Source organism: Molossus molossus, unplaced genomic scaffold (genome assembly GCF_014108415.1).
Source record: "Molossus molossus isolate mMolMol1 unplaced genomic scaffold, mMolMol1.p scaffold_m16_p_10, whole genome shotgun sequence".
In the NCBI taxonomy this organism is placed as follows: domain Eukaryota; kingdom Metazoa; phylum Chordata; class Mammalia; order Chiroptera; family Molossidae; genus Molossus; species Molossus molossus.
Genome location: NW_023425345.1, coordinates 1152262 through 1176564, shown reverse-complemented (window position 1 = coordinate 1176564; position 24303 = coordinate 1152262). Strand labels below are relative to the sequence as shown.

The window sequence follows — 24303 nt, the reverse complement described above, 5'->3', positions numbered from 1 at the left end:
GCGCACTGTTCTTGCCCATTCACACACCCGTGGGTCTGTCCAGTGCTACTGACACCCCACATACGTCCTCTGGCTACAGACCATGCGTAGCCACAGAAGTGCCGGAGAAACGGGTGGAGGTGGTGGCATTTTGCCGTTTTTTTTTTTTTTTTTAATCCTCACCCGAGGACATTTTTCCATTTTTTTGTTCAGGTAGAGTGGGAGGGAGAGAGAGAGAGAGCACCATCGACGTGAAAGGGACACATCGAGTGGCTGCCACCCGCACAACCGACCAGGGCCGGGGACAAACTGCAGCCGAGGTACATGCCCTTAGCGGGAACCGAACCCGGATCTCTCAGGACCGCAGGCCGACGCTCTAACCGCTGAGCCAGACTGGCCAGGGCCATTTTGCCGTTTTGTCTGCTGGCTGTCTCGCGAGGCTTCCGTCGGTCTTCATAGCGTTCTCTCCTCTTTTGAGCTGTTACCATCCACCAGGGACTCGGGGGGGCTGACCATTTCCACCCTGGTTTGCCAGGAAAACCCAGGACAGATGTATCAGGTCCTCTGGGCTGCAGTCTCCCCAGGAGCCGCTTCACACGGTGGAGGGAGGGCTCGGATCTGAGCATTTGCCTCCTCTGCGGCTGCCTGGCCACGGGGGACGCAGGCCCAGGCCGCCCAGGCCCAGAGGGCTCGGCAGGAGGTCTTCGGAAGGAAGCGTGACTCTGAGGGGTTTGCCGAGCAGGTGGGAGGAGGTCCTGCCTCGCCTGTTCTGAGGTCCTCCTATGTCCGTGCCTCTCCACGAGAGAGCTGCCACGTCGGGCGTGTTTGTGTCGCCACAGAGCATCACTGAGGACGTGGCAGCTCAAGCTTTACCCCGTGGGTTTCTTCTGTGTTGTCCTGTAGAACTTTGGTGCATTTAATCCTGCTACTGGGACTGACCAGTCACCTCCCACTTACAAATTCTGGCTTTTGATGAAAAAAAAATTTTTTTTTTTTGGTTAATACTCACAGAGGATATTTTTACCCTCATTGATTTTAGATAGAATGGAAGGGGGGGGTGGGTGCGGAGAGATCGATTGGTTGCCTCCCACATGACCCTGACCAGGGCTGAGGATCAAACCTGCAACCTCGGTACGTGCCCATGACTGGAATCAAACCCATGACCCTTTGGTCTGCGGGCTGACGCTCTAACCGCTGAACCAAACCGGTCAAGGTTTGCTTAACATGGAGAAAGCCACTTGGGAAGCTGAGTACCAGAAAGATGTGCTTAGAAGCTAAGAACCGTCTGGCCCCAGACTGTGGAGGCCCAGCATGACGCCTCCTTGGAGGGTCTCTGATCCGCACTGATCAGAGGTGCCAGATTGGGGGAGACATGTTTGTAATCCAGGGGTCATGGGGATCCTAGTGGCTCTGCCCTGGGTACTCGGAGTGTCCTGGGCAATCAGGTTTCAGGTGAACTTGGAGCGAGGAGGAAGACACCGTGGCACCTAGATGAATAAATAACCTGGTGTGAGCACATCCTGGGGCCACAGGAAGGCCCCTCTGGGCAGCTCCCGCCTGTGGTCTGGCAGCCTGGGTGTGTGGGGGCCTCTGCCCTCCGGTTACTGTTTTTGTTAATCCTCACCCAAAGGTATTTTTTCCATTGATTTTTTTTAGAGACAGTGGACGGGAGGGAGGGAGTGGGAGCGAGAGAAACATCAATGTGAGAAACACTGATTGGTTGCCTCCCACACATGCGACCCTTTAGTGTGAGGGCTGACGCTCCAACCACTGAGCCACAGCAGCCAGGGCTGTCTTCCAGTTTTAACGTCCAAAGCCACCAGGGGGCATCACTGTGCTGGCCGGAGGCAACCAGGCACTTCTGCGTCAGCTGGCAGGACCCTCTGACCATCGCCTATCCCCAGGATGAGGAAACAGACACGGAGAGCCCAGGCCCAGGCCCCAGATGCAAGGGCTGCAGCAGACTCAGAGCTCACTGAGGACTGAGGTTCTGGGCATCCAGAGGGCTAGGTGGGCCTCATCTGCACATCTGTCCCCTCCACTTCCTGTTCTGCAATGAAACTAGCCCCAGGAAATCAAGCTTCGGGTTAGGGAACTGCTGTGGCCTGATCTGTTTGTCCCCCCGGATTCATGTGCTGAAATCCTAACCCCCGTGATGGCATCAGGAGGTGGGCCGTTGGGGGTGACTTGGTCACGAAGGGGGAGCCCTCTGGAGTGGGATCAGTGCCCTCCTAAGAGACCCCACGCGCTCCCTCATCCATTCTGCACAGGACAGAGATGACCACTATGAACCAGGACATGGACCCTCATCGCCTGTCAGACACACCTGCCGCCCCTTGATCGTGAGACACGCCAGCCTCTAGGACTGAGCAAGAAGTTTCTGTGGTTCAACCACCTAGTCTATGGCTGTTATGGCAGCCCGACAGACTAAGCCGGGGACTTAGTCCTGAACACCACCCGACTTCCCGTTTCTTCCATCTCGGTGGTTCGGTTTTCTTCAGGAGGAAAAGGACAGAAGGAAAGCAGCGGACAGAGCCTGCCAGGACTGTGGCCCCTGGGCCCCCCGAGACAGCGAGGCCAAAGTACAGAAAGCATCCTTTATTGCAGTACAAATCCAGTTGAGGGGACAGGACTCCAGCAGCTCTCCCGGGGAGGAACCCAGAGATGAGGTGTCCCGCCTGCTACACCTCCACCCGGCTGGAGGGAAGGGCTGGGCTCTGGTCAACAGAGGGTGGACAGGCACCCCACGGGGGAGGCGCATCTGGTCCAGTTTTGCTACAAGGATTGCTCTTGGCTTCAGAATGAAACAAGCTCTACCCACCCTCAGCACGCACGCACGCACGCACGCACGCACACACACATGGCAGAGCTCAGCGGGCAGTCCCCCTCCCTGCCCACCGCCTTGGTAGCTGGGCCAGGGTGCACTGTCGCTACACAATATGCTGCCATCTGATTCCAAATTTCAGAAACAACATTAAGAACAAGAATTCTGTATTTTCTTCCCATAAATGAAAGAGTAACAATAACCCAATACTCTGACCCTAGACTTGGTGGGAGACGGCATCTGGCGAAGGTGAAGTCCTGGGTGGGACCATCTCCCGAGGCCGCCCCCTGCCTGGCGCTCTGCTGCCCACGCTGGTTCCCTCACCCCAAGTCCCCCACCAAAGTGCCACCCAACCTCAGAAGAGGGCGGAAGCATGGCCGTGCCGGGGAGGCCAGGGGCCAGCAGAACGGGCTGCCAGGCCTGACCGCAAGGCGGCGGCCCAGAAGGCGCAGGCCCCCCTGTCCTGGAGTCACAGGTTGCTGGTGACGGTTCTGGTGGAGCTGGGGGAGGGGGTGGGGTGAGAAGGCTGGTGTGGCAAGCAGGTTCCCCAAATGTTTTGGGGACACCTGTCACACAGGGCCCTTGGGGAGGAGCCACGATGCATGAGCAGATTCTGGACGAGAGCCAGCCCGGCCCTGCTAATGTTGGGGTTCCCACAGGCGTTCATGGGGAACCCTGTTTCTGAGGACACCTCGGCACACTCCCCAGGATCCCTCCTTTGCTAACACCCCAGGAACCAAACCCTCAGCAGTGAAGCCCTGGGCTGAGCTGAGGGCAATCACCGCACAGACAGTGCAGAGGGGAGGGGACAGCGGCCTGCACTCAGCCTGGGACAGTGTGACCAGCCCTGCTCCTGACCCACAGTGAAGCTGGGACCTGGCTGGTCTGTGCCCAGAGGGAGTGGGGAGGGGACTTTGCAGAAGCTCAGAGTCGGAGGCTGGGATCCACCGCAGCAGGGGCAGAAGGGCCGGCACCTACACCAGGCGGGTGACGTGGCAGCTGCTGGGCTCGTCCAGGAACAAGGTGCTGAAGACGTCATTGAAGAAGGTCGGGTGGTACCGGCAGGCGCGCTCGCAGTCCGGGTTGAAGTTCACCTCCAGGATCTGTGGCTGCATCACTCGCTTCCCTAACGGCACAAAGCACAGGCATCTTACTCTTGGGAGGACGGGCCGGGGGCCGGGGCTCGGGTCTCCTGGTCCCTGGGGCCTCCTGAGCCTGCTCCTCCAGGGGAAAGCCCAGTGGGCCTCCAGCCCCAGAGCCCGTGAGCCACTGGGCCCAGCTCGGCTGGCTTGCTGATCCCGTCTGCGCTGTCCTTCAGGGTGAGGCACCCCCAGACCCAGATCTGCCAGCTAACGAAGATGAAGGACAACCCAGATGCACTGGCCAGCGACGTGCCCTCTCTGTCCCGGGGTGGGGGGGTGGGGGGGGCGTTGGACAATCAGCTTTGGGGAAGTGGGGAGAGTGTCTGGATTATGGGGAGCCCTCCTCACCATCTGGACGGCTGTCCCACTTCAGCATGAGGTCAATGGCGTACACGGCCCGGGACATGGGATAGTTGCAGAGGCCCAGGGGTGGCGGCTTAGCACACGCCACCTGGAACAGCTCCGTGAAGGCCCGGAAGATCTCAGCCTGGGGACCAGGGGAGGCCGGGTCAGGGGCCTGCATGGCTCTGACAGGACCAGACCCCCGGAGCAGCCTCTCGATGTGGGGTTTGCTGCCTGTTCCCAAGCCCCCAGCCCCCAGAAGGCCTGAGTCACCTCCTTCTACATCCTTCCTGGCTCCAGACCTGGCCAAAGCCACCTCTGCCTGACTCCTGCTCCCACACGCCTGGCATTCACCTGTCGTGTGCACTGCCTCGGAGCCCCACCAAGGTGAGCCGAGCACCTGAAATGCTCCCTGCACAGCGTGAAGGCCAGCCTGCACCTCCGGCAGAGTCCGTTTCCAGGTTCGCAATTCCTGGGGCCGCAGGGCCTGTGGCTGGCTGGCTGTCCCAGGGGTACCCTGAATATCCCTCCAGCTCACCCCCACAACAGCCTTGGTAGGAGGAGCAGGACCACCCCGAGGAAGCAGCCTCCCCACGACAGAGGCCCTGACCTCCAGCTCCACGCAGGACTTACCTGGACGCTCTTCCAGGGAAACTCTGGGTACTGCTTCTCAAACTCAGGGATGAACTCATCGTAGTGAACCTGCGACAGAACCGGGCCCATCACACCTGCCCTGCCTTGACGTGGGCCTGACACTCGCCGGGGTCACCTGTGAGCACCAGCAGCCTGCGTCTGAGCTCTGATCTCTGTGACTCTAGACAAGCAGGTTCACCACTCGGAGCCTCAGTGTCTTCATCTGTGAAATGGGACAGGGTCCCTGCCCAGCAGACTTACTCTGCAGGGCTGCTGTGAGCCTCAGATGGGATACTGAACACCAAGGGCTCAGCAGGCTGAGGTCAGGGCCGCCACGTCCCCCGGGGCAGGCCTGGGACCGTGTCTGCAGGGCCCGAGGGCAGCAGCGTCTCCTCGGGCTGAGTTTCTGCCCAACGCACCGGAGCAAACTGGCAGTGCTCAGGTCTCTCTCAGAAAGGACCAGGATGGGGACGCCCAACGCTCACGCCCACCTGGACATGTCCCAACATGGGGTGCCCCGGAAGCAACGACCCCCGGGGTGACGTTCACAATACTGAGGGAGACACTCAGTTCCCCCCGAGACAACGTCCATGTCCTGGGCCCAGTGAGGGCTCAGGGTCCTAGGGCCCTGTCGTCCACAGCCCAGGACAAGGAGCAGTAGCCCTGCTGGGGTGCGCCGCCCGGAGGACTCCTCAGACCTGGAGCAGCGGGTGGCCCGAGCGTCCAGTGAAGGAGGCCATAAACAGCGAGAGCCCAGAAATGACCTCAAAGTCTTTAACAAGTGAGGCAAGAAGGAGCGGCAGCTACACTCACAACAGTGACAACCCTAAAAGCATGGGGCTCAGCGACGAAGAAACAGGATGCTGCTCCCACAAAACCTGAACATGCAGAGCAGGCGCCCGACTCGGTTAGGGACGCGCTCCTGCTGACAGAATGATGTCCCCTCTACAGTCGGGAGCAGCCGCTGGGGGGGCGGGGACGGGGGAGCCATCCAAGGCTGTGTGTGTGTGTGTGTGTGTGTGTGTGTGTGCACGCGCGCACGTAGGCAGCAGGGTAGGAAGCAGGTGAGAGGACTTTTGGGACTGCATCGGGCGGTGTTCTCCTGTCCCCCTTCCTCTGCCCAGAGCCGGCCCCTGCTTCTGCCTGGGCTGTGCCCACCTGTCCCAGGTACACTGCTGGCCAGCTGAGGTCTGATGCACTAACCTCAAAAGGAGCTTTGCCCTAATGCCCCTTTGCTCCAGGTGCCCAGACGGTGCAGGGCAGATAGAGAAACCAGGCAGGGCCACAGCCCAGCAGCACGGTCCCCCACACCTTCCCCCGCTCCGGCGTGCGCCCTGTGACGTGCACCTCTGTGCCTCCCCACCCCTGCCTGTCCTGGTGCTCGGGAGGTTCTGAATGGAAGGCAGGGCCTCCGGGCTGGAGTCGTGCTCCACTCCGACTGACCCGGGGCTGGGGACCTGGGGCAGCCTCGGTCTCCCCAGTTATCTCAGTGTGTGCCCCTCAGAGCAGCAGGGGCTCCTCAGGTGAGACAGGCGCCAGAAAGCAGCCCCTGTCTACGCCGCCTGCCCAGCAGACAGCTGACGGCTGTGGGTCGGGGTCTGCGTGAACCCGCTCGCCAGGCCCCGCCAGGCCCCTACCTGCTTCAGCGCCACTTCCGGGTCGTAGTTCATGACAGTGAAATGTTTCTCGTAGTCGTCCAGGTCGTTGAGGGCGAAGGGCCTGCGGGAGGAGCAAGCAGACCGTGAGTGGGCTGGGCAGGCAGGGCACCAGTCCCCCTGCCCGTCACGGCTCACTGTGGGGACTCCCGTAGGCCCCTAAGCGCCACCGTGACCCACAGGTGTGGGTGCCTACTTCTCAAGGAACGCTCACACCCCGCGCGATGGGCCCGGGGTCCCCTGTGGGAGGAGCTCCGGTGCGGATCCCTAGGAGAGGCCCCGCCCCACCGCCCCGCCCCCCGGAGAGGCCCCGCCCTGCCCCGCCCCCAGCAGGAGAGGCCCCGCCCCGCCCCACCCCGCCCGAAGGAGAGGACCTGCCCCGCCCCGCCCCGCCCCGCCCCGCCCCGCCCCGCCCCGCCGCCCAGTCTCCTTACCGGTTGGAGAAGCGCAGCCAGAACACGTCGTACACGAACAGCCTCAGGGGCTTCACCGACCGCAGCAGCACCACGTAGCGGATGTCAAACTTGACCCTCCCCACGTCTTCTCGAAGGAACAAGACGGGACTTTCGATGTACTTGGACACGACCTGGAGGGTGGGGACGCAGGCTCACGGAGGCTCCCCCCACCTGGGCCGGGAGAGAGCGCCCGACCTCGCCCGCCGTGGGTGCAGCCAAACGCTGTCCCCACATCTGTCCCCACATCTGGGGGACAGGCAAGCTCCGCAGCCCCTCCGCCTGGCGGCCTGGAGGGACCCGCCCCCTGCGCTCTCCCTCCCCTGCTTTGCAAACCCTGTCTAGCCTGGGGCAGTTTCCTCTCCTCTACTCGAGGGGAAGGAAAGGATGCCACCCGTTGTCAGGTGTCAGGAACTGAACACAGAGTCTCAGCCTTAAACCCACTGCACCCGCGTGCACGGCTGGAAACCTCCAGTGACCACCCCTGGCACGCTGCCCCGGCCGCTGCCCGCCCCAAGATCCTGTCTCAGTCCCCGCCAGGGGCCCGTGCCACTGCAGCCCCCCCATCCAGGGCCACAGGGGCCCCTGGCCTGGCCACTTCCCTCCCCCGGGCAGTCGCAGGACAGCGTGTGGGGACTGAGGTCAGACATCCCGGCACAGCTCCGAGGCGGCCCCCTCCTCTCACCCGACTGCCACGGCGCCCCCTGCTGGCAAGGCCGCGGGAGGGCTGGGGTTGCGGCTTCAGACTCCTATGCGCTGGGCGACCCCGTCACTGCTGGCACAGGCCCTAGACACCAGTCACGCCCACCCCGGGGGGCCAGCCACAGTCCGTGCACCGAGCACCCTGCACACGTGGGGCCCACCTTGGGGCTGCTCTCGCGGTGCCGGATGACGCTGTGCAGGCTCCTGGTGATGTGGGTGTCCAGGCTGCGCGCCAGGTTCCAGGGCTTGCAGATCCAGTGGTTGTCCTCGCCCCTGGGAGAAGGGCCAGCTGTGCTGTGCTGGGGGCCACCCTCCCAGGAAACACCTCCCCAGGACCTCGGCAGCAGTTGGCAGTGGGGGGACACCCAGCCGCCCCGGGGGCAGAGCGAGGAGTCACAGCAGAGGTCAGAGGCTGGGCCTTGGGGACTTGGGGTCTGCTGGAGCCAAGGGGCTTTGCTGGGGTGAGGCCTGGACCCTGCAGCAGCGGTGGGTTTCAGCCGCACGGCCCCTGGGGGCAGGGGTGGGGTGCTTACCGGCTCTCCCGCTGCTGGAAGTAGCTGACAAACTGGGGCAGCTCAGTGCGCAGGTTGAAGGTTCGGGGCAGCCAGGCCGGGCCCTCGGGACCCCCCGCCCGGCGCGCGATGGAGGCCAGGCAGTCCTTCACCGTCAGCAGGTTCTCGCAGGGGAACTGGTTCAGCAGCACGTGGGGCCTCTCCTGGCTGAGCCTCCTATGGCCGAGCAGTGGGGCCAGCTCAGGGGCTGCAGCGAGGGGCTTGGGGCAGAGGCCGGTGCCTGGCTGGGGGTGCCTGGCTGGGGGTGCCTGGCTGGGGGTCCCTGGCTGAGCCTCCTATGGCCGAGCAGTGGGACCAGCTCAGGGGCTGCGGCGAGGGGCTTGGGGCGGAGGCTGGTGCTGGCTGGGGGTGCCTGGCTGGGGGTGCCTGGCTGAGCCTCCTATGGCCGAGCAGTGGGACCAGCTCAGGGGCTGCAGCGAGGGGCTTGGGGTGGAGGCCGGTGCCTGGCTGGGGGTGCCTGGCTGAGCCTCCTAAGGCTGAGCAGTGGGACCAGCTCAGGGGCTGCAGCAAGGGGCTTGGGGCGGAGGCCGGTGCCTGGCTGGGGGTGCCTGGCTGGGGGGTGCCTGGCTGAGCCTCCTATGGCCGAGCAGTGGGACCAGCTCAGGGGCTGCAGCGAGGGGCTTGGGGCGGAGGCCAGTGCCTGGCTGGGGGTGCCTGGCTGAGCCTCCTAAGGCCGAGCAGTGGGACCAGCTCAGGGGCTGCAGCAAGGGGCTTGGGGCGGAGGCCAGTGCCTGGCTGGGAGTCCCTGGCTAGGGGGTGCCTGGCTGAGCCTCCTATGGCGAGCAGTGGGACCAGCTCAGGGGCTGCAGCGAGGGGCTTGGGGCGGAGGCCGGTGCCTGGCTAGGGTGCCTGGCTGGGGGTCCCTGGCTGGGGGGTGCCTGGCTGAGCCTCCTATGGCGAGCAGTGGGACCAGCTCAGGGGCTGCAGCGAGGGGCTTGGGGCGGAGGCCGGTGCCTGGCTGGGGGTGCCTGGCTGAGCCTCCTATGGCCGAGCAGTGGGACCAGCTCAGGGGCTGCAGGGAGGGGCCCAGGGCCGGAGGCTGGTGCTGGCTGGGGTGCCCGGCTGGGGGTGCCTCACCTGTAGTCCTTGAAGTGAGAGAAGTTGTAGAGGATGTCGGCGTCCGCCTCGCTCTGGACGAAGGTGAAGCGAGGGTGGGTGAGGTGGCTGAGCACCTGCTGCACGTCCGTGTGGACCCTGGGGACAGGTGGGCGGGAGTCAGACAGCAGGCAGGGCAGCTGGACCCTCACGACCCCGGGCCTGCGGGCTGAACAAACGAGAGCTCTCCCGCCGTGGAAACACAGGGCAGGTCGACACTGTGTCTCCACAGACACAAACACTTGACCCCCAAGAAGGAGCTGGTGCCCCAGGTGCCTACGGGTGAGCATGTTGCCAAGACACGTGCCCTAGACAAGGCCTCATTCCACACTGCTCACTGGTGCCCGCCTGTGCTGGCCCTGTCTGCTGGGGCTGGTGGAGATGGCTGTGCTTTTTTAAAAAATACATTTTTATTGATTTTTCTTCTTTAGAGAGAGACAAAGGGAGAGAGAAACATTGATGAGAAATACTGATTGCTGCCTTTTTTTAAATCCTCACCCGAGGACATTTTTGCATTCATCTTCAGATAGAGTGGGAGAGAGAGGGAGGAAGAGAGAGAGAAACATCGACGTGAGAGAGACATCGAGTGGCTGCCACCCACATGACCCAACCAGGGCCAGGAAACAAACTGCAACCAAGGTACATGCCCCTAGTGGGAACCGAACCTGGGTCTCTCTGGTCTGCGGGCCAATGCTCTAACCGCTGAGCCAAACCAGCCAGGCTGATTGCTGCCTCTTGAATGAGTCTGCAACCTGGGCATGTGCCCTGACCGGGGGTCGAATGGTGATATCTTGGTGCACAGGATGATGCTCAGCCACTGAGCCGCACAGGCCGAGTGAGGCGGCCACACTTTGAAGGCAATGGGGCCGAGTGTGGAGGCAGGAGGGGCCCAGCCTGGGACAGGGTTCCAGGGCGGGAACAGGTGGGGAGCTGGGCGGCTCAGGCGGGGCTGGAGCCTGGAGCACGATCTGGGCAGGCCTCAGGGAGGCCTCTGATCCCTAGGAGGTGGAGGGAGGCTGGGCAGGGGCCTCGGGAAGGGGGCAGAGGGCCGGGAGGAACCCCCTGGGGTCCTAGTGGAGGCCAGAGGAGCTGGACCCGCCTGAGCCCGCTCTGCACCCCCGCACCTGTAGAATGGGGTGCCTGCTCCCTGGGGGCCCTGCCTGGCCCTGTGGAACCCGCCAGCCCACACCTGCAGACACTGGCGCAGCCCCTCCTGGCAGCCCAGGTGCTTTTCCCAGGTGTTAGCACAGGCTCCCAGCCCTCCGGACGGGCCAGCATGCACAGGCCTGGCTGTTTCCCCTCCAGGACCAGAGGAACACACACGGAGAATCTGGGTGCACAGCGGCCCCATGTGGAGGAGGCAGGGACAGGACACCTTGTGCCTTAGGAAAGGGCTGTGAGGACCAGCTTCGGCTGTGCTGCACCTGCCGCCAGCACACCCACAGCCTGTCCCTGCTCGCTGCTCGCTGCTCGCAGTGTTCTCTGTCCTAGGAGCCCCCCTCTGGCAGTGTGGTCACAGCAGCGCCACCGAGACAGAGCGGACCCACTGAGCCCTCCCCGTGCTGGGCACTGTTCTGGGAGCCGCGGGACCTGGAGGGGGTGTGAGCATAGCGACTGAGGGACAGTCTCAGTGAAGTGGAGAAAGGGCTACGCACTTGAAGATGTGGTCACAGGGATGTGCCACGGGATTGACGGCCAGTGGCAGCGTCTCCTTGTTTTCCTCCAAAATGGCCTGGAAGGAAAGACACGGCAGGTGGAACCTTTGAGAAAGGAAGCCAGTGAGCACGCGCCTCCCCATCCTGGCACACCGGGGTCTAGGATCTCGGGGGCACACCCGACCTTATGTGGAACCTTTCACCAGAGCCTTCCGAACCCCTAACCCTGGGAGTCTGGTGCTCAAGGCCCCTCAGGTGCTAGACAGCCCATTTTGTGTCAAAAAAACAATGTAAACATCGTTCTCAATCTTCTCAACGCTACTTCCAAATCATGGGAGGCTGAGGTGCTTCCTCCTGATCACGGGAGGCTGAGGTGTTCCCTCCAGATCCCTCCTGATCGCGGAGGCTGAGGGCCCAGCCTGCCCTGGGAGGGGCTCCTGGCCCCAGGGAGCCCTCAGGGCTGTTCCAGCCACAACAGTGTAGGGTTTAAAACCCGCCCACCAACTCTCTACACTCCTTCACAAGAGCTTCATCCACTGCCCCTCACGTGGGGGCGGAATGAGTTGCTTCCAAAGTAAAAACTGGAAGAAAACGGTGCAACTTCTTCAAAGGCCCTGCAGCTTCCTCCTCTGGGGCCACCTGTCTGAGGGCAGTTAGCAGCACCCCGGGAGGACACTCCTGCAGCCTGTGGAGAGGCCCTGTGGGGAGGCAGGGAGTCCGGCTAATAGCCAGCACCACCCTGCCAGGCGTGGAAGCAGGTCCTCCGCCCACCAGGCCCCAGGACGTGGCCCTGGCCGACAGCCTGACTGTGCCTCCCAGCCCACGGGCACCCCGGCCCACAGATACTCCCGGCCCACGGGCACCTCCGGCCCACGGGCACCCCTGGCCCATGAATACCCCCGGCCCACAGGAACTGTGTGGGGTAACGACGCTCGCTGTTCGGAGCTGGAGTGACTGTCACCCCGCGATAACTAACACAGGCAGCCAGGGCCCGGAGGCCAGGCCTGATGCTGACGGGTCAGACGGCTCAAACCACCAGGACATGTCAGTGTTGGGCCTTGTGCCTCCTCTTCCTGGCCAGCAGAGGGCAACCCAAGAAAAAAAGGGCATTTTAATGCATGTCCCTTGAACAACGTCAAAACCGTAGCAGGTCCCTCAGCATCCCTGGGCCTCACTCCTCCGCACTGCCTCCCAACATTCGCCGGGCACCTCCTGGCACGGGCCTCTGCACATCCACGAAACACGCCGCCGAGCCAAGAAGGGTGATCACTGAGTTTTCGGGATGGTTCGCTCAATCGCCGGTGATGACGTAGAACACGGGGCAAAGGGCCAACAGGACTGGCGCTGCCCAGCCGCTCGCCACCAGCAGCCCTCAGGCCGGCTCCACCACACGGCGCTCCCCACGCGGACTCCGCGTGGCTTGTCACTCCCTTCCCCGCCTCTGGGGCACTCAGGAGTGGCAGGCTCAAGCTGGCTGGGAAGTGAGGGCGGTGTGGCCTCGGCTCCCAAGCTGTCAGGTCCCCTTGGTTTTGGACTTCTGTTCTCCCACCAGGTGTGTGACCTTCGGCAAGTTACTTAACTTCTCTGTGCCTCGGCTCCCTCACCCTCAGTGAAATGAAGGTAGAACTAGGACGGTAAGGCCTGCTGTCCTAGGGTTTCAGCAGTGCGCCCGTGAAGTGCTGCGCACAGGCTCCTCCCACGGCCGGCTTCCCACTGGGACCGGCAGAGGGCAGGGCAGGGAAAGGGGCCGGGTACTCACCCCTGCCTGGCACTGCCTGTTCTGTGTTCCTGCAGCCTGCATTTCTTCCCCTCACCCCAGGCCCCACGAACCCTGGCTCCCTAGCCTGGCCCACCCTTGCATTAACCCTCGCCACCAGCCAGGCACTCGGGAAGGGGGGGGTGGCTACGTCCGGGCGGGGCCCTACTGAGAGGCTGCCCTCAGACTGGAATCACCTTTGCTGTCCCTGACACCACCGCCAGCAGCTACCTGCTGGGGCCTCCTGCACGGGAAACAGCACTGCACAGAGTTTGGATACAGTGCCCCCCGTGCCTGGGGAGGGAGGAGTCAGGAGTCAGAAGATGAGGGAACCAGGATGAGGGAGAGGAGCAGGACCCTCGAGCACCCCAGCTCCTCGGAGACCCTGGGAAAGCACGGCTCCCGGCACCAGCACCCTGGGGACAGGGCTGGGCCCAACGCCCAAGTGGTGCGACCACAGGCAGCTCACATTCTCCTGAACCCCTCGCCTCTCAGATGTGCCCAAACTTCTCCATCCCCAGTAGCCGGGTGTCGCTCAATAACATCTGGTGACCGAACGGAGACACCCAGAGGCCACCAGGCGAACAGGCACGGGGCGCAGTCACACCTGGTAGTGCGCGTCGGGCGGCTCGGGCGTGCAGGAGCTGAGGCCCGGCATGTCGGCGGGGGCCCAGGGCAGCAGCATGCACCTCCGGATCAGGGGGTCCGTCTCTCCATAGGCGAAGTCCCGGGTCACCTCCTCTGCACGGGGACACGCGAGCTCATCGGCGGGGCAGGAGACCAGGCCTGGCCCATCCTCCGAGGTGGGCAGGTGTCGGACTTACCACCGGTGTCCAGGTCCCTCAGGGGCCACAGCAGTGTGTAGGCCACCTGCTGGGGCATGTAGAAGAAGGGTGCAGTGGCGAAGCTGGGCATGTCCGAGTGCTGGATGCGAGAGCCGAACTCGTCCATGATGTACCACACCGGCACCTTCTCCTCGGCCGTCTGCGGGCAGAGCACACACAGCCCTCGTCCACCGGTCCGGCCACCTGTCCCTTCCACGCACCCAGCACCAACCACCCAACTCTCCGAGCACGGAGCAGCTGTCACACAGACTCCCAGGCCCTCGAGCCAGGGGCAGACCAGGACAAGGGCCAGCAGCATCAGGGTGACCGCCTGTGTGCTAGCGGTGCATGGACACAGGCACTCAGCCCGGCAGCCACGTGGATGTCACGTGGATGTGTGTGGTCCGGTGTGCGTGACCAAAAAATGGGTGGGGGAGCGGGCAGAGACCTGTAGTTCAGGGGAGGTCACATCGAGGCTGAGATCATGAGAAACAACTTCTTTCCCATCCTAAAAGTGGGGGGGCAGCCTGAGGGTGAGTCTGGGAGGCAGGGGGCAGGGTGACGAAAGCCCAAGGACACGTGCTGACGGGACTCATCTCTTCTCCTGAAGACAGTGAGGACCGCCCTGGTCAGTGTGCTCAGTGGTTAGAGTATCGGCCCTTGGACCAAAGGGTGGTGGGTTCAATTCTCAGTCAAGGGCATGTATCTGGGTTGCAGGTTCGATCCCTGGTCCCAGGTGGGGTCATGCAGTAGGCAACCGATCGATGTGTATCACATCAATGTCTCTCTCTCCTCCTCCCTCCCTTCCACTCTAACTAAAAATCAGTGAAAAAATATTCTCGAGTGAGGATTAAAAAAAAAAAGGCAGCGAGGACCACTGAGGCCCTTTAGAAGGGCAGGCGACCAGACCAGAAGGCACCAGGAAAGGGCAGCCCAAGTACAGGGGTCAGAGGGGCTTGTGTCCTGTGAGCTTAAAGGCTGCACAGACCCCTGGGTCCCTGGCATTGGCTGATCCCAGGCAGGGGAACAGGCCCAGGATGAAGCCATAGGGAATGACGGGGTTTCAATGGGCCACGGGAGCAGGGGTTCACTTGTGGGGAAAAGGCCCCGCTGGGCCAAGACTCTCCCGGCCGCACCCCATCCCCCCGCTAGCCCTGACTGCCCGGGGCAGTGAAGGCCCGTGTCCGTGTCTGTCCTCTTTCTCCCCTGGGGCCAGCTGCCCACTCACCCCGTGGGACAGCTGGTAGGTCTGGTTGAACTTCCACATCTCCTCCAGCACCTGGTCCACGGCCTCGGCGGTGGGCAGCTCGCCGTGGAACTCGACGCCCATCAGGTTGGCCATGCGGTGCAGCAGCCCAGGCACCTGGTGCAGCTGCTGGCGGGCATGCTCCACGCGGCACGTCCACGCGTGGTCGATGAGGAAGATGCTGCAGGCACAGGCCACGGGCGCATGAGGCTGCCACAAGGGCACAGCCAGAGGGGAAGTGGCAGCCACCCCGAGGAGGGGACCGGGGCTGTGGCCTAGATCAGCACCCAGCCCAAGACGTGGTCTCCCCAGCACCAGTGGGCCTGGGTGGGGAGCTGGGCTCTGCCGACCACTCACTGTGTGGCCATAGGCACAGTCCTCTCCCTCTTCCAGTTTCTGAAACAGGACAGCAGGGCCCTACATCCTGCTACCGGCTGACAGCCTCAATCAAACGGGACGGGACGTACAAGGTGCTGCCTGCGCCCCGAGTTCCTGTGCTCTCTGATGAGTACAGCAATCCCCTAAGTGTCCCGGCGGGACTCTGCCCCTGCCCCCAGCCTGGCCCACGCAGCTCAGCAGAAGCAAAGGCTGCACCGCCGGGGGGGGGGGGGCACAGCTGCAGGCAGATGTGAGGAGGAGCTGGCCCGGAGCTCCTCACGCTCGCTGGGACCTCTGGGCACTTCCTGGAAGCGCCAAGGCCTTTCTTCGGGACAGGCCCCAAGTTGCCACACAAATGGACACCTGCAGCCCGCACACCGTCTCCCTGGAGGAGCCTGGGGGGCTGCACAGCTCTCAGGCACCGCGTGGGGCTGCGGGGCAGGACGAGGCCGAGCCGCCCTCTTGCCCTCAGGACAGGCTGCCCCGACACCGACCCCACACAGGTGGCCAAAGCGGCCTCACCTGTTCCCTTGCTACAACGAAAGGAGCAGCAAATGTCCCAGGTCTTCGTCTGGGTGTCAAGTCTGGCAGTGTTTCTGCTTTTGGGCTTATACAGTCGGCCTCTGCATGCAGAGGTTTCAACCAACTTCAGATCAAAAACACCCGAGAGGACTTCCGGTCAAGGTGGTGGGGAGGTAACCGCGGTATCGCATCCTCCCACAACCACATCAAAGTTACAACTAAACTACAGAACAACCATCATTCAAAACCGCCTGAAATCAAGCTGAATGGAAGTCCTACAACTACGGAATTAAAGCAGCCGCCGCATTGAGACAGGTAGGAGGGGCGGAGCGGACGGGCTGGTCCCACACCCACGTGTGGTGGATAAAAATCAGGAGGACACCTCGGCTGGGATGGTCCTCCCTGAGGACTAAGGGGTCCCTGTCCCACACCAGGTGCCCCGCTCAGGGTTCCAGTGCCAGGAAGAGAGTTCCCATAACTTCTGGCTGGAAAACCAGCGGGAACTGAGGCTCAGGGAGGCTGAGGCGGCTGGAGCCCCAGGCAGCTCCTTAAAGGGCCCGCGCATGGATGTATCAGACTCTCTCCCTCTAAGCTCAGAGGGGAGGCAGCTCGAGGGGCGCCAGAGACACACAGGGAAGAACTGAGCTGTTTGTTACTGAAGCGAGGGCTGGAGAGGGGGCTTTCTCCTGGACAAATGTGCTGTCAGAGGCCTTTGTTCCTTTGGTGAGCCCTTCCCTGGGGCAGCAGACAGCCAGCATATCTGAGACTCCAGCAACCTGGCTCACACTGGGAGCCCCGCCCTGGTGATTCCCTGAGGCCCTGCCTCGCCCCACCCTACCCCACCCCACCCAACTTTCAGGCCCACCCAAGCTGTTGCCACTTGCTTAACCATAGGATTGGCCTGTCTTGGATCCTGCTTCAAGTTTTTCCTAAATTCTTTCAAACGAGCAGCATCGGGTCTCAGCTAGCCCCATACCGCTCGTTAAGTAATACACAGAATCAAACACAGGGAGGCAGCCAAAATGAGGAGACAAAGAAACAGGTCCCAAATGAAAGAACAGAACAAAACCCCAAGAAAAGAACTCAGCGAAATGGAGATAAGCAACCTAACAGATACTGAGTTCAAAATACTGCTTATAAGGATGTTCAATGGACTTAGTGAGAACCTCAGTGAACTTAATGAGGGCCTCAAGAGCATAAAAAAGGACCAGTCAGAAATCATGGATACACAGTCAGAATTGAAGGAGGCATTAACTGAAATAAAGAATAATTTACACAGCTTCAATAATAGAGTACGTAAATCCAAGGAGCAAACCATCGATTTGGAATATAAGGAAGCAAAAAACGCCCAACCAGAACAGCAAAAAGAAAAAAGAATCCAAAAAAATGAGGATAGTGTAAGGAGCCTCTGAGACAACTTCAAGCGTGCCAACATTCGCATCTTGGGGTGCCAGAAGGAGAAGAGAGAGAACAAAAAATTGAAAACCTGTTCGAAACAATAATGGCAGAAAACTTTCCTAACTTGGTGAAGGAAACAGACATACAAGTCCAGGAAGCACAGAGAGTCCCAAACAAGATGAACCCCAAGAGGCCCACACCAAGACACATCATCATCAAAATGCAAAAGGTTCTCAAGACAAAGAGAGAATCTTAAAAGCAGCAAGAGAAAGGCAGCTAGTTACCTACAAGGGAGTTCCCATTAGGCTGTCAGCTGACAGCTGATTTCTCAGAAGAAACTTTGCAGGACAGAAGGGAGTGGCAAGAAATATTCAGAGTGATGAAAAGAAAGAACCTACAACCAAGATTACTTTATCCTGCAAAGCTGTCATTTAGAATCAATGGACATATAAAAACTTTCCCAGACAAGAAAAAGTTAAAGGAGTTCATCACCACCAAACCGTTATTATATGAAATGATGAAGGGTCTTTTTGAAGAAAAAGATAAAATGTATGAACAAACAAAATGGCAATGAATACATATCTATCAACAATGGAATCTACAAACAAAATGAACAGGAAGAACAGAAACATATTCATAGATACAGAGAACATTTTGTTGGTTGCCAGATGGGAGGGGGGTTGGGGGAATGGGTGAAAAAGGTGAAGGGATTAAGAAGTACAAATTCATTGCTAGACTGACAAACCTCAAAGGGAAGGGGGTTGGGGTGGGAAGAAATAAACCAAAGAACTTATATGCATAACCAATGGACACAGACAATAGTGTGGGAAAAGGTGGGAGGGAGACAGGAGGGGGGAGGAGGGGGGTCAATGGGGGAAAAATGTGGAACATCTGTAATACATTTTACATCCAACCATAAAGATTTAAAAAAAAACACAAACACCTGAGAAACGTTCCGTGGCCGCTGTCAGGTACTAGGCAGGCCGACGAGGGCTGCACGCACATGGACACACGCAGACCTGTCCTGGCCGTTCCCTCGATGACACAGCAGTCGTTCACGTAGCATTTGCTCTGTGTCAGGTATCTTACACAGGGCTGCTCCCCCGTGCCGGCGGCCTCGGTGAGCTCTCTCCGAGAGGGAGCCTGGCCTGACAGCCACCGTGCGGAGGTCCCCCTACCTGTTGGGGTTGGCCGCCTGGAGCCCGTTCTCGTTGGTCACGATGACCTTGTAGCAGCGCTCGCTGCCCGGGTTGGGCTTCTTCCTGTGGGCTTCCCGTGCTGCCTCCTCCTCACTCTCCTCTTCCTCCACTTCCTCCACTTGCATGATCCCGAACATCTCCCCCGCGTCGAAAACCTGGGGCCACAGCACGGGCGTCGGCAGGTGCCCGACCTGGAGCCTCACCACCGCCCGGCCTCCCCCTCCCGGCCTCCAGGTCAAACTAAACCCCTCAGGAGAAGCAGGGCCTACGGATCACCTGACCACCCATTTCACAGGGGGGGAAACTGAGGCTCCTGACGAACAATCAGAACCGGGACCGAACCTGTCCTGCAGCACCCGTGCTTAGACATGGGCCTGCACCCACGTATCCGAACGTCCACTCTGGCCCTTGCTTTACAGGGAACATGAGGCCCAAGAGGCAGAGGGGTGGCTCTGGTCACACTGGGAGTACACGGAAGACCTCGGTGGCCAGGGATCTCGCCCCAATTCTGCTCTTCCCAGAAGAACCAATCAAACACCAGGGCAGCTGAGGCAACCGAGGGAAATAGGGGACTGAGCGCCTCCTGTGGCCATTGCACCGGCCCAGCCAAGCAGCAGCCCAGGCCTGCATGACGCGTGACCTGGGCGTGTCCTGAGGGCCAGGCCGGCTGGGCCAGGCAGATCAGGGCCTTGAGTTTCCCTGGCAGAGAACCCCTGCCGCCACGGGCAGCCGGTGAAGAGACCGAGTGGGCCTCCTTGTGTGCGCCAGCTGCTATGTGACCTCGAGCAAGTCACTAACCACGCGGTGCCTCGGTTTCCCCATCCATACAAGTGCCATGCTAGGACCTACCTCAGAGGGCTGATGGGAGGGTTAATGATTCACACACATAAAGAGCCTGAGCCTGGCCCTGGCCGGTTTGGCTCAGTGGTTAGAGCGTCGGCCTGTGGTCCAGAGAGACCCGGGTTCGGTTCCCGCTAAGGGCATGTACCTCGGTTGCAGTTTGTCCCCGGCCCTGGTTGGTCGTGCGGGTGGCAGCCACTCGATGTGTCCCTTTCACATCGATGTTTCTCTCTCTCTCCCTTCCTCTCCCTCCCTCCCGCTCTATCTGTACCAGAAATGGAAAAATGTCCTCGGGTGAGGATAAAAAAAAAAGAGCCTGAGCCTGGCAAATGCCCCAGCACCTGCTGCCGTCACGCCACCTGAGGCCTCTCACCTGGGCAGCGGGAGTGACACCTTCCAGGAGCCTCAGGTCGGCAGGACAGTGCACAGAAACTGCCGGCACACGGCGGGGACTCACCCAAGGCCAGTTCCTCCCTAAAACCTATTTCCACGACGATTAAAAACAGAAGCAAGATCCATCCCAGCAGCTGGAGACCAGCTCGCTACCGGGGCGCAGGGGGCGTCCGCGTGCCAGGCGGCGCAGGTTCTGGGGGTGTGAGGGTGAACGGCTAGGGATCTTGCCCAGAGAGCTGACGCCAAGGGGCAGAGGGAAGCAGGCGTTGAGAGGACCAGGTAGGTGGTGCTGGACCTGGAGGGCCTGGGAAGACTTCATGGAGGAGACACAGTCAGAGGTGGGCGCCGGGGGGGGGGGGGGCCATAAACACATGCCTGGGGTGGGGGTGAAAGGACAGGCAGGGAGCAGAGAAGCTGGGGGCTGTGGAGACCACGTTCCTCCAAAGACAAGGGGAGCTCAGGGACTTTCTGTGTTCTCCTTTAACCCTCGCGGAGTCCGGGGTTCGAAAAGTGGTCCGCAGGGCTGGTGTCACACCTGGGGCTTCAACCCAGCACCCCAAACCCCCAAGCCTGACAGGAGGGAGGGTGCACAGTGGGGGCAGCATAAAGCCTGGGGGTCCAGGGCCTGCCTGGCTGGCTTCTCCCAGCTGTGGAGTGGGCGTGAGCACAATCCCTCCCTCCACGGTGAACTGGGAAGTTTGTGCAGATAGAAGAGTGGAAACTCATTTTAAAGCACTTCCCCAGCCTTTCCAAGGGAACCTTCCCTTCGAGGCCCGTTCCTGTGGGCAGGTGCCCATGCGGCTGGCGCGTGCCCGCTCCCACACCTGGTCCAGAGCAGCAGCAGGTTTTCCTTGGAACAATGACTGCAGGGTGGGTCAGGCCAAGCGGTGACTCACAACTCTGCCCGTAACTCAGGATGGCGAGGGAGGGCCGTGGAAAAACACTGGCCGCGGAGGGGACACTCCAGCCTGGTGACTGCCCACTATGTGCTGGGCACTGGCTGACAGTTAACGCCTGCCTCCCTACCCCCTCCCTGCCAAGATTCCCGCTTTCTACGGTTGTTGTTTTTAATCTCACCCGAGGATATGTTTGATTGATTTTAGAGAGGGTGAAGGGGGACGGACACACACACACACACAGATCTGACATGTGGCTGCCTCTCGTACTTGCCCTGACTGGGGGTCAGTCCCACATTGTAGGTATGTGCCCTGACCGGGAATTGAACCCACACCTTTTGTTGTATGGGATGACGTTCCAACCAATTGGACCACCTGGCCAGGGAGGCCCCACTGGGTGAGTGACTCACCCACGGCAGGGCTTACTGCCCGCGGGGGCCGGCTGGAGGCCGGCTGGGCTGAGGCAGGGCTCCCACATGGTGCTCCTTTCGCCCAGCACACGAGGACCTTTGTATCCTTACTCACAAACGGCTGGGGTCCCCTCCCACCCCAGCACAGGCCTGGAACCAGGGCAAGTGCTCAGGAAATGCAAGCGGAATTGAGGGTAAGTCATTCCGGTGCAGGAAATTCAGTTACAAAAGATAGGTATGTACTGTCTGCTGTTGACATTGTGTCTTTTTTATCCTCACCCGAGGACATTTTTCCATTTTTTGTTCAGATAGAGTGGGAGGGGGAGAGAGAGAAACATCGACGTGAAAGGGACACACAGAGTGGCTACCACCTGCATGACCCAACCAGGGCCGGGGACAAACTGCAACTGAGGTACGTGCCCTTAGTGGGAACCGAACCCGGGCCTCTCTGGACCGCAGGCCAACACTCTAACCGCTGAGCCAAACTGGCCAGGGCCATTGTATCTTTTTTTTTTTATCCTCACCTGAGGACATTTTCCATTTTCCACGTCTTGTTCAGATAGAGTGGGAGGGAGAGAGAGGAAGAGAAACATCGCCGCGAAAGGGACACATTGAGTGGCTGCCAACCGCACGACCAACCAGGGCCAGGTATAAACTGCAACTGAGGTACACGTCCTTAGCGGGAACCGAACCCGGGTCTCTCTGGGCTGCGGGCCGACGCTCTAACCACTGAGCCAAACCGGCCAGGGCTGTAACTTTTTTAAAAAGGCAACTACCTAAGTTTTGAGCAGGAAGGTACCTTGTCCAACCCCAATTTTACAGACAGAGAAAATGACTGGGAAGGAGGAGTTTGTCCAGGGGATGCTCTGCCTGGCTCTGGGGTTCCCCCTCATCACCTACACTGCTTAGTCTGCCTCGGCCCCAGGAGGCAGCCCCCTGAAGACAAGCCTGGTTCCAACTAAGGAGAAGGACCCACTAGCTGGCGGGGGAAAGTGCTCTGCACCTGGAAACACTACCCCAAAGCAGGGCCCACTCCGGTCAGGACCCACCGGGAGCCCTCTGGAGGCTCAGGCTAGAGCAGCTGGTGAGCAGAACGGAGCTGCTCCCACAAAAGGGAAGAACCTACAAACATCTAAGACCTTTTCATTTTTCTTTAGACTTGTTCTCTTCTCCCCCAGACTGTTTTCTTTAATCTGCAAAATGAGGGTGAGGCAGGCTCAAGTCAAATGGGGAACATGAAAAAAACTTATGATCCAAACAATTAAAGCCACACAAATTCATGGGGCTCCTCTTCTCCGAGGGAGACAGTGGCTGAAAGCTTCCAGTTCTTAAGTCTGATAGACCTTCCTCTTCCTGAGACTCAGTTTTCAAAACTGGATAATGGGAGCGATGACTTACTCCTCCCAGGGCTGCTGTGGAGCTTGGAGGTGGAAAAGTCAGCTCGGGGCCTGGCACACAACAGAAGCCAAGGTTCCCTTTAGTTCCAGGTTCCCCCGCAGCCCTGGCCCAGCCCCAGGTGCTGGCAGGACCGGGCCACAGGTCCTGGGCCCTGGCAGCCGCTCTTAGGCCCCAGGCTTTGGACACTCCTAAACTGTCAAGGAGGCAAAGTCTAGTCGGTCATCACGGCCTGAACTCCCCGAGAGACACCCCTGTGCGTCTCACGGAGGCCTGCCCGGCTGGGCACAGGCTCCCGGTTCCTGCAACCAAGAGCTCCCCCGAACGCGCCAACTTCATCCGCACGTGTCCTCCGTGAGGCCTCCCTGCCTTCCCCAGGTGGACCCAGCTGGCCTCCCAGCTGCTAAACCCACGGTTCTGGGCCAAGGACAGGCCCGCAGCCCACTCCCTTCTCGGTGGAAGGGTCCGGGGCGGGCCGCCCCCGCGCGCCCAGGGCCCGCTCTGCACCCCGGTGCTCCCGGCCCTGCGCCTCGACCTCCCCGCGTCGCCCCGGCCCGCACCTCGTGCTCCAGCTTGTGCAGGAGGCGGCCCCAGTACTGCTCGGGGACCCCCGACGCGCGCAGCGCCGGGCCGTGCAGCGCCGCGAACTCGGCCAGGGCCTGCGCGCCCTCCTCGGGGTCCGGGCCCTGCTCCGAGCTCGGCGCCGGCATCTGCACCGGCCCCGCGTCCGCCTCCATGGCGCCTCCACCAGCACCAAGCCCGGCCCGCCCGCCTGCGCCGCCGCCCCGCCCTCCGCCCGAGCGCTCCGCGGCCCCGCCCACCGCCGGGGCGCGAGGCCGAAGGGCGGGACCCGGGAGCCCGACGGCCCGGCCGCCCGAGGTGCACGAGTGCGCGTGCGCGGTCGCGTGGGCCTGCGCGGGCGGGGGCGCGAGTATGGCTCGGCGCTGCCGGCGCGTGCGCACGCGTGCCCGGTGGGGGCGGTGCTTCCTCGCGCGCACGCGGCTGCCGCGCGGGATGCCGGGAGCGGGGCTTTGCCGCGGTGGGACCCGGAAGAGACTGTGCGGACGAGAAACTGAGGCCCGCGACGCTGGCGGGACGGGGCTGCCGCCCCGGGGGTGGAGGGGCGCCCCAGCCTCCGCTTCGCCTCTTCCGTTTCCGCCCTTTTAGGTTCGGCGTGACCTCGATGCAGCTAAAACGGGAAGGTTTTCCTTACGAGCTGAGGTTTTGGAAAGCATTTCCGGGTGTAACTCCAGGATCTCAGAAGTCAGTCTCTGGCCCTGGCGGGTGGCTCCGCGGTCAGAGCGTCGCCCGCGGACCAGAGCCCGGGGTGAGTCCGGCAAGGGCGCCGCCTGGGCGCGGGTGGCAGCCCACTCGCGGCCTCCCCGCCCTCCCCGCGATCTGAGAGAAGGGCGAAGGCGCCCGGCAGGACCGATCACACCGCCGCGGGGGCGCGGACGAGATGTGGGCAGTGCCCGGCGGCCAGGACACCGTGGGCTGCAGAGGCTCCAGCTGCGGCCTCCAGCCGTGCGGGTCCCTGCCGCGCGGAACTACTTTCCTTTTTGTGCCTCACATCGCTTTGTCCCGAAAGCCTGTAGTTCAAGACTGAAAAAGACCGAAGGGTCGCGGGTTGGATTCTTGATCAGGGCGCTTGCCTCGGCTGAGGGTTGGATCCCGGGTCGCCCGGATGGGACGCAGCCAGTGGATGTTTCTCTCACGTTCATGTTTTCCTCCCTCTCCCTCTCCCTCTCCCTCTCTCTCTAAAAAAATAAATAAGAACTGCCCTGGCCGGCTTGGCCCAGCGGTTGGAGCGTCGGCCTGCGGTCCAGAGAGACCCGGGTTCGGTTCCGTGAGGGGCACGTGCCTCAGTTGCAGTTTGTCCCCGGCCGTGCGGGTGGCAGCCACTCGATGTGTCCCTTTCACGTCGATGTTTCTCTCTCTCCCCCTCCCACTCTATCTGAACCAAAAATGTCCTCGGGTGAGGATAAAATAAATAAA

General features: G+C 61.4%; 1 protein-coding gene across 1 annotated transcript; it reads right to left on the bottom strand.

Annotated features, from left to right (window-relative positions):
• Positions 1 to 2578: 2578 nt before the first annotated feature.
• Positions 2579 to 23050, bottom strand: TTLL12 (tubulin tyrosine ligase like 12). The gene is made up of 14 exons (XM_036251370.1): positions 22869 to 23050; positions 18354 to 18529; positions 14860 to 15058; positions 13632 to 13791; positions 13415 to 13548; positions 11052 to 11128; positions 9379 to 9495; positions 8263 to 8457; positions 7891 to 8002; positions 7010 to 7161; positions 6558 to 6639; positions 4921 to 4989; positions 4294 to 4432; positions 2579 to 3929 (listed from the first exon to the last, which is right to left on the bottom strand). The coding sequence occupies exons 1-14, from the start codon at positions 23043 to 23045 to the stop codon at positions 3778 to 3780; spliced, it is 1941 nt and encodes a 646-aa protein (XP_036107263.1). The 5' UTR covers positions 23046 to 23050; the 3' UTR covers positions 2579 to 3777.
• Positions 23051 to 24303: the final 1253 nt, after the last annotated feature.

Excerpts from the sequence above, each read along its gene's own strand:
- TTLL12 (XM_036251370.1), bottom strand. The coding sequence starts at position 23,045 with ATGGAGGCGGACGCGGGGCCGGTGCAGATGCCGGCGCCGAGCTCGGAG. Across the intron at positions 18,530-22,868 it reads TGCACAAGCTGGAGCACGAG|GTTTTCGACGCGGGGGAGAT; the intron begins GTGCGGGCCGGG and ends CTGTGGCCCCAG. Across the intron at positions 7,162-7,890 it reads ACCGCGAGAGCAGCCCCAAG|GTCGTGTCCAAGTACATCGA; the intron begins GTGGGCCCCACG and ends CCCACCCTCCAG.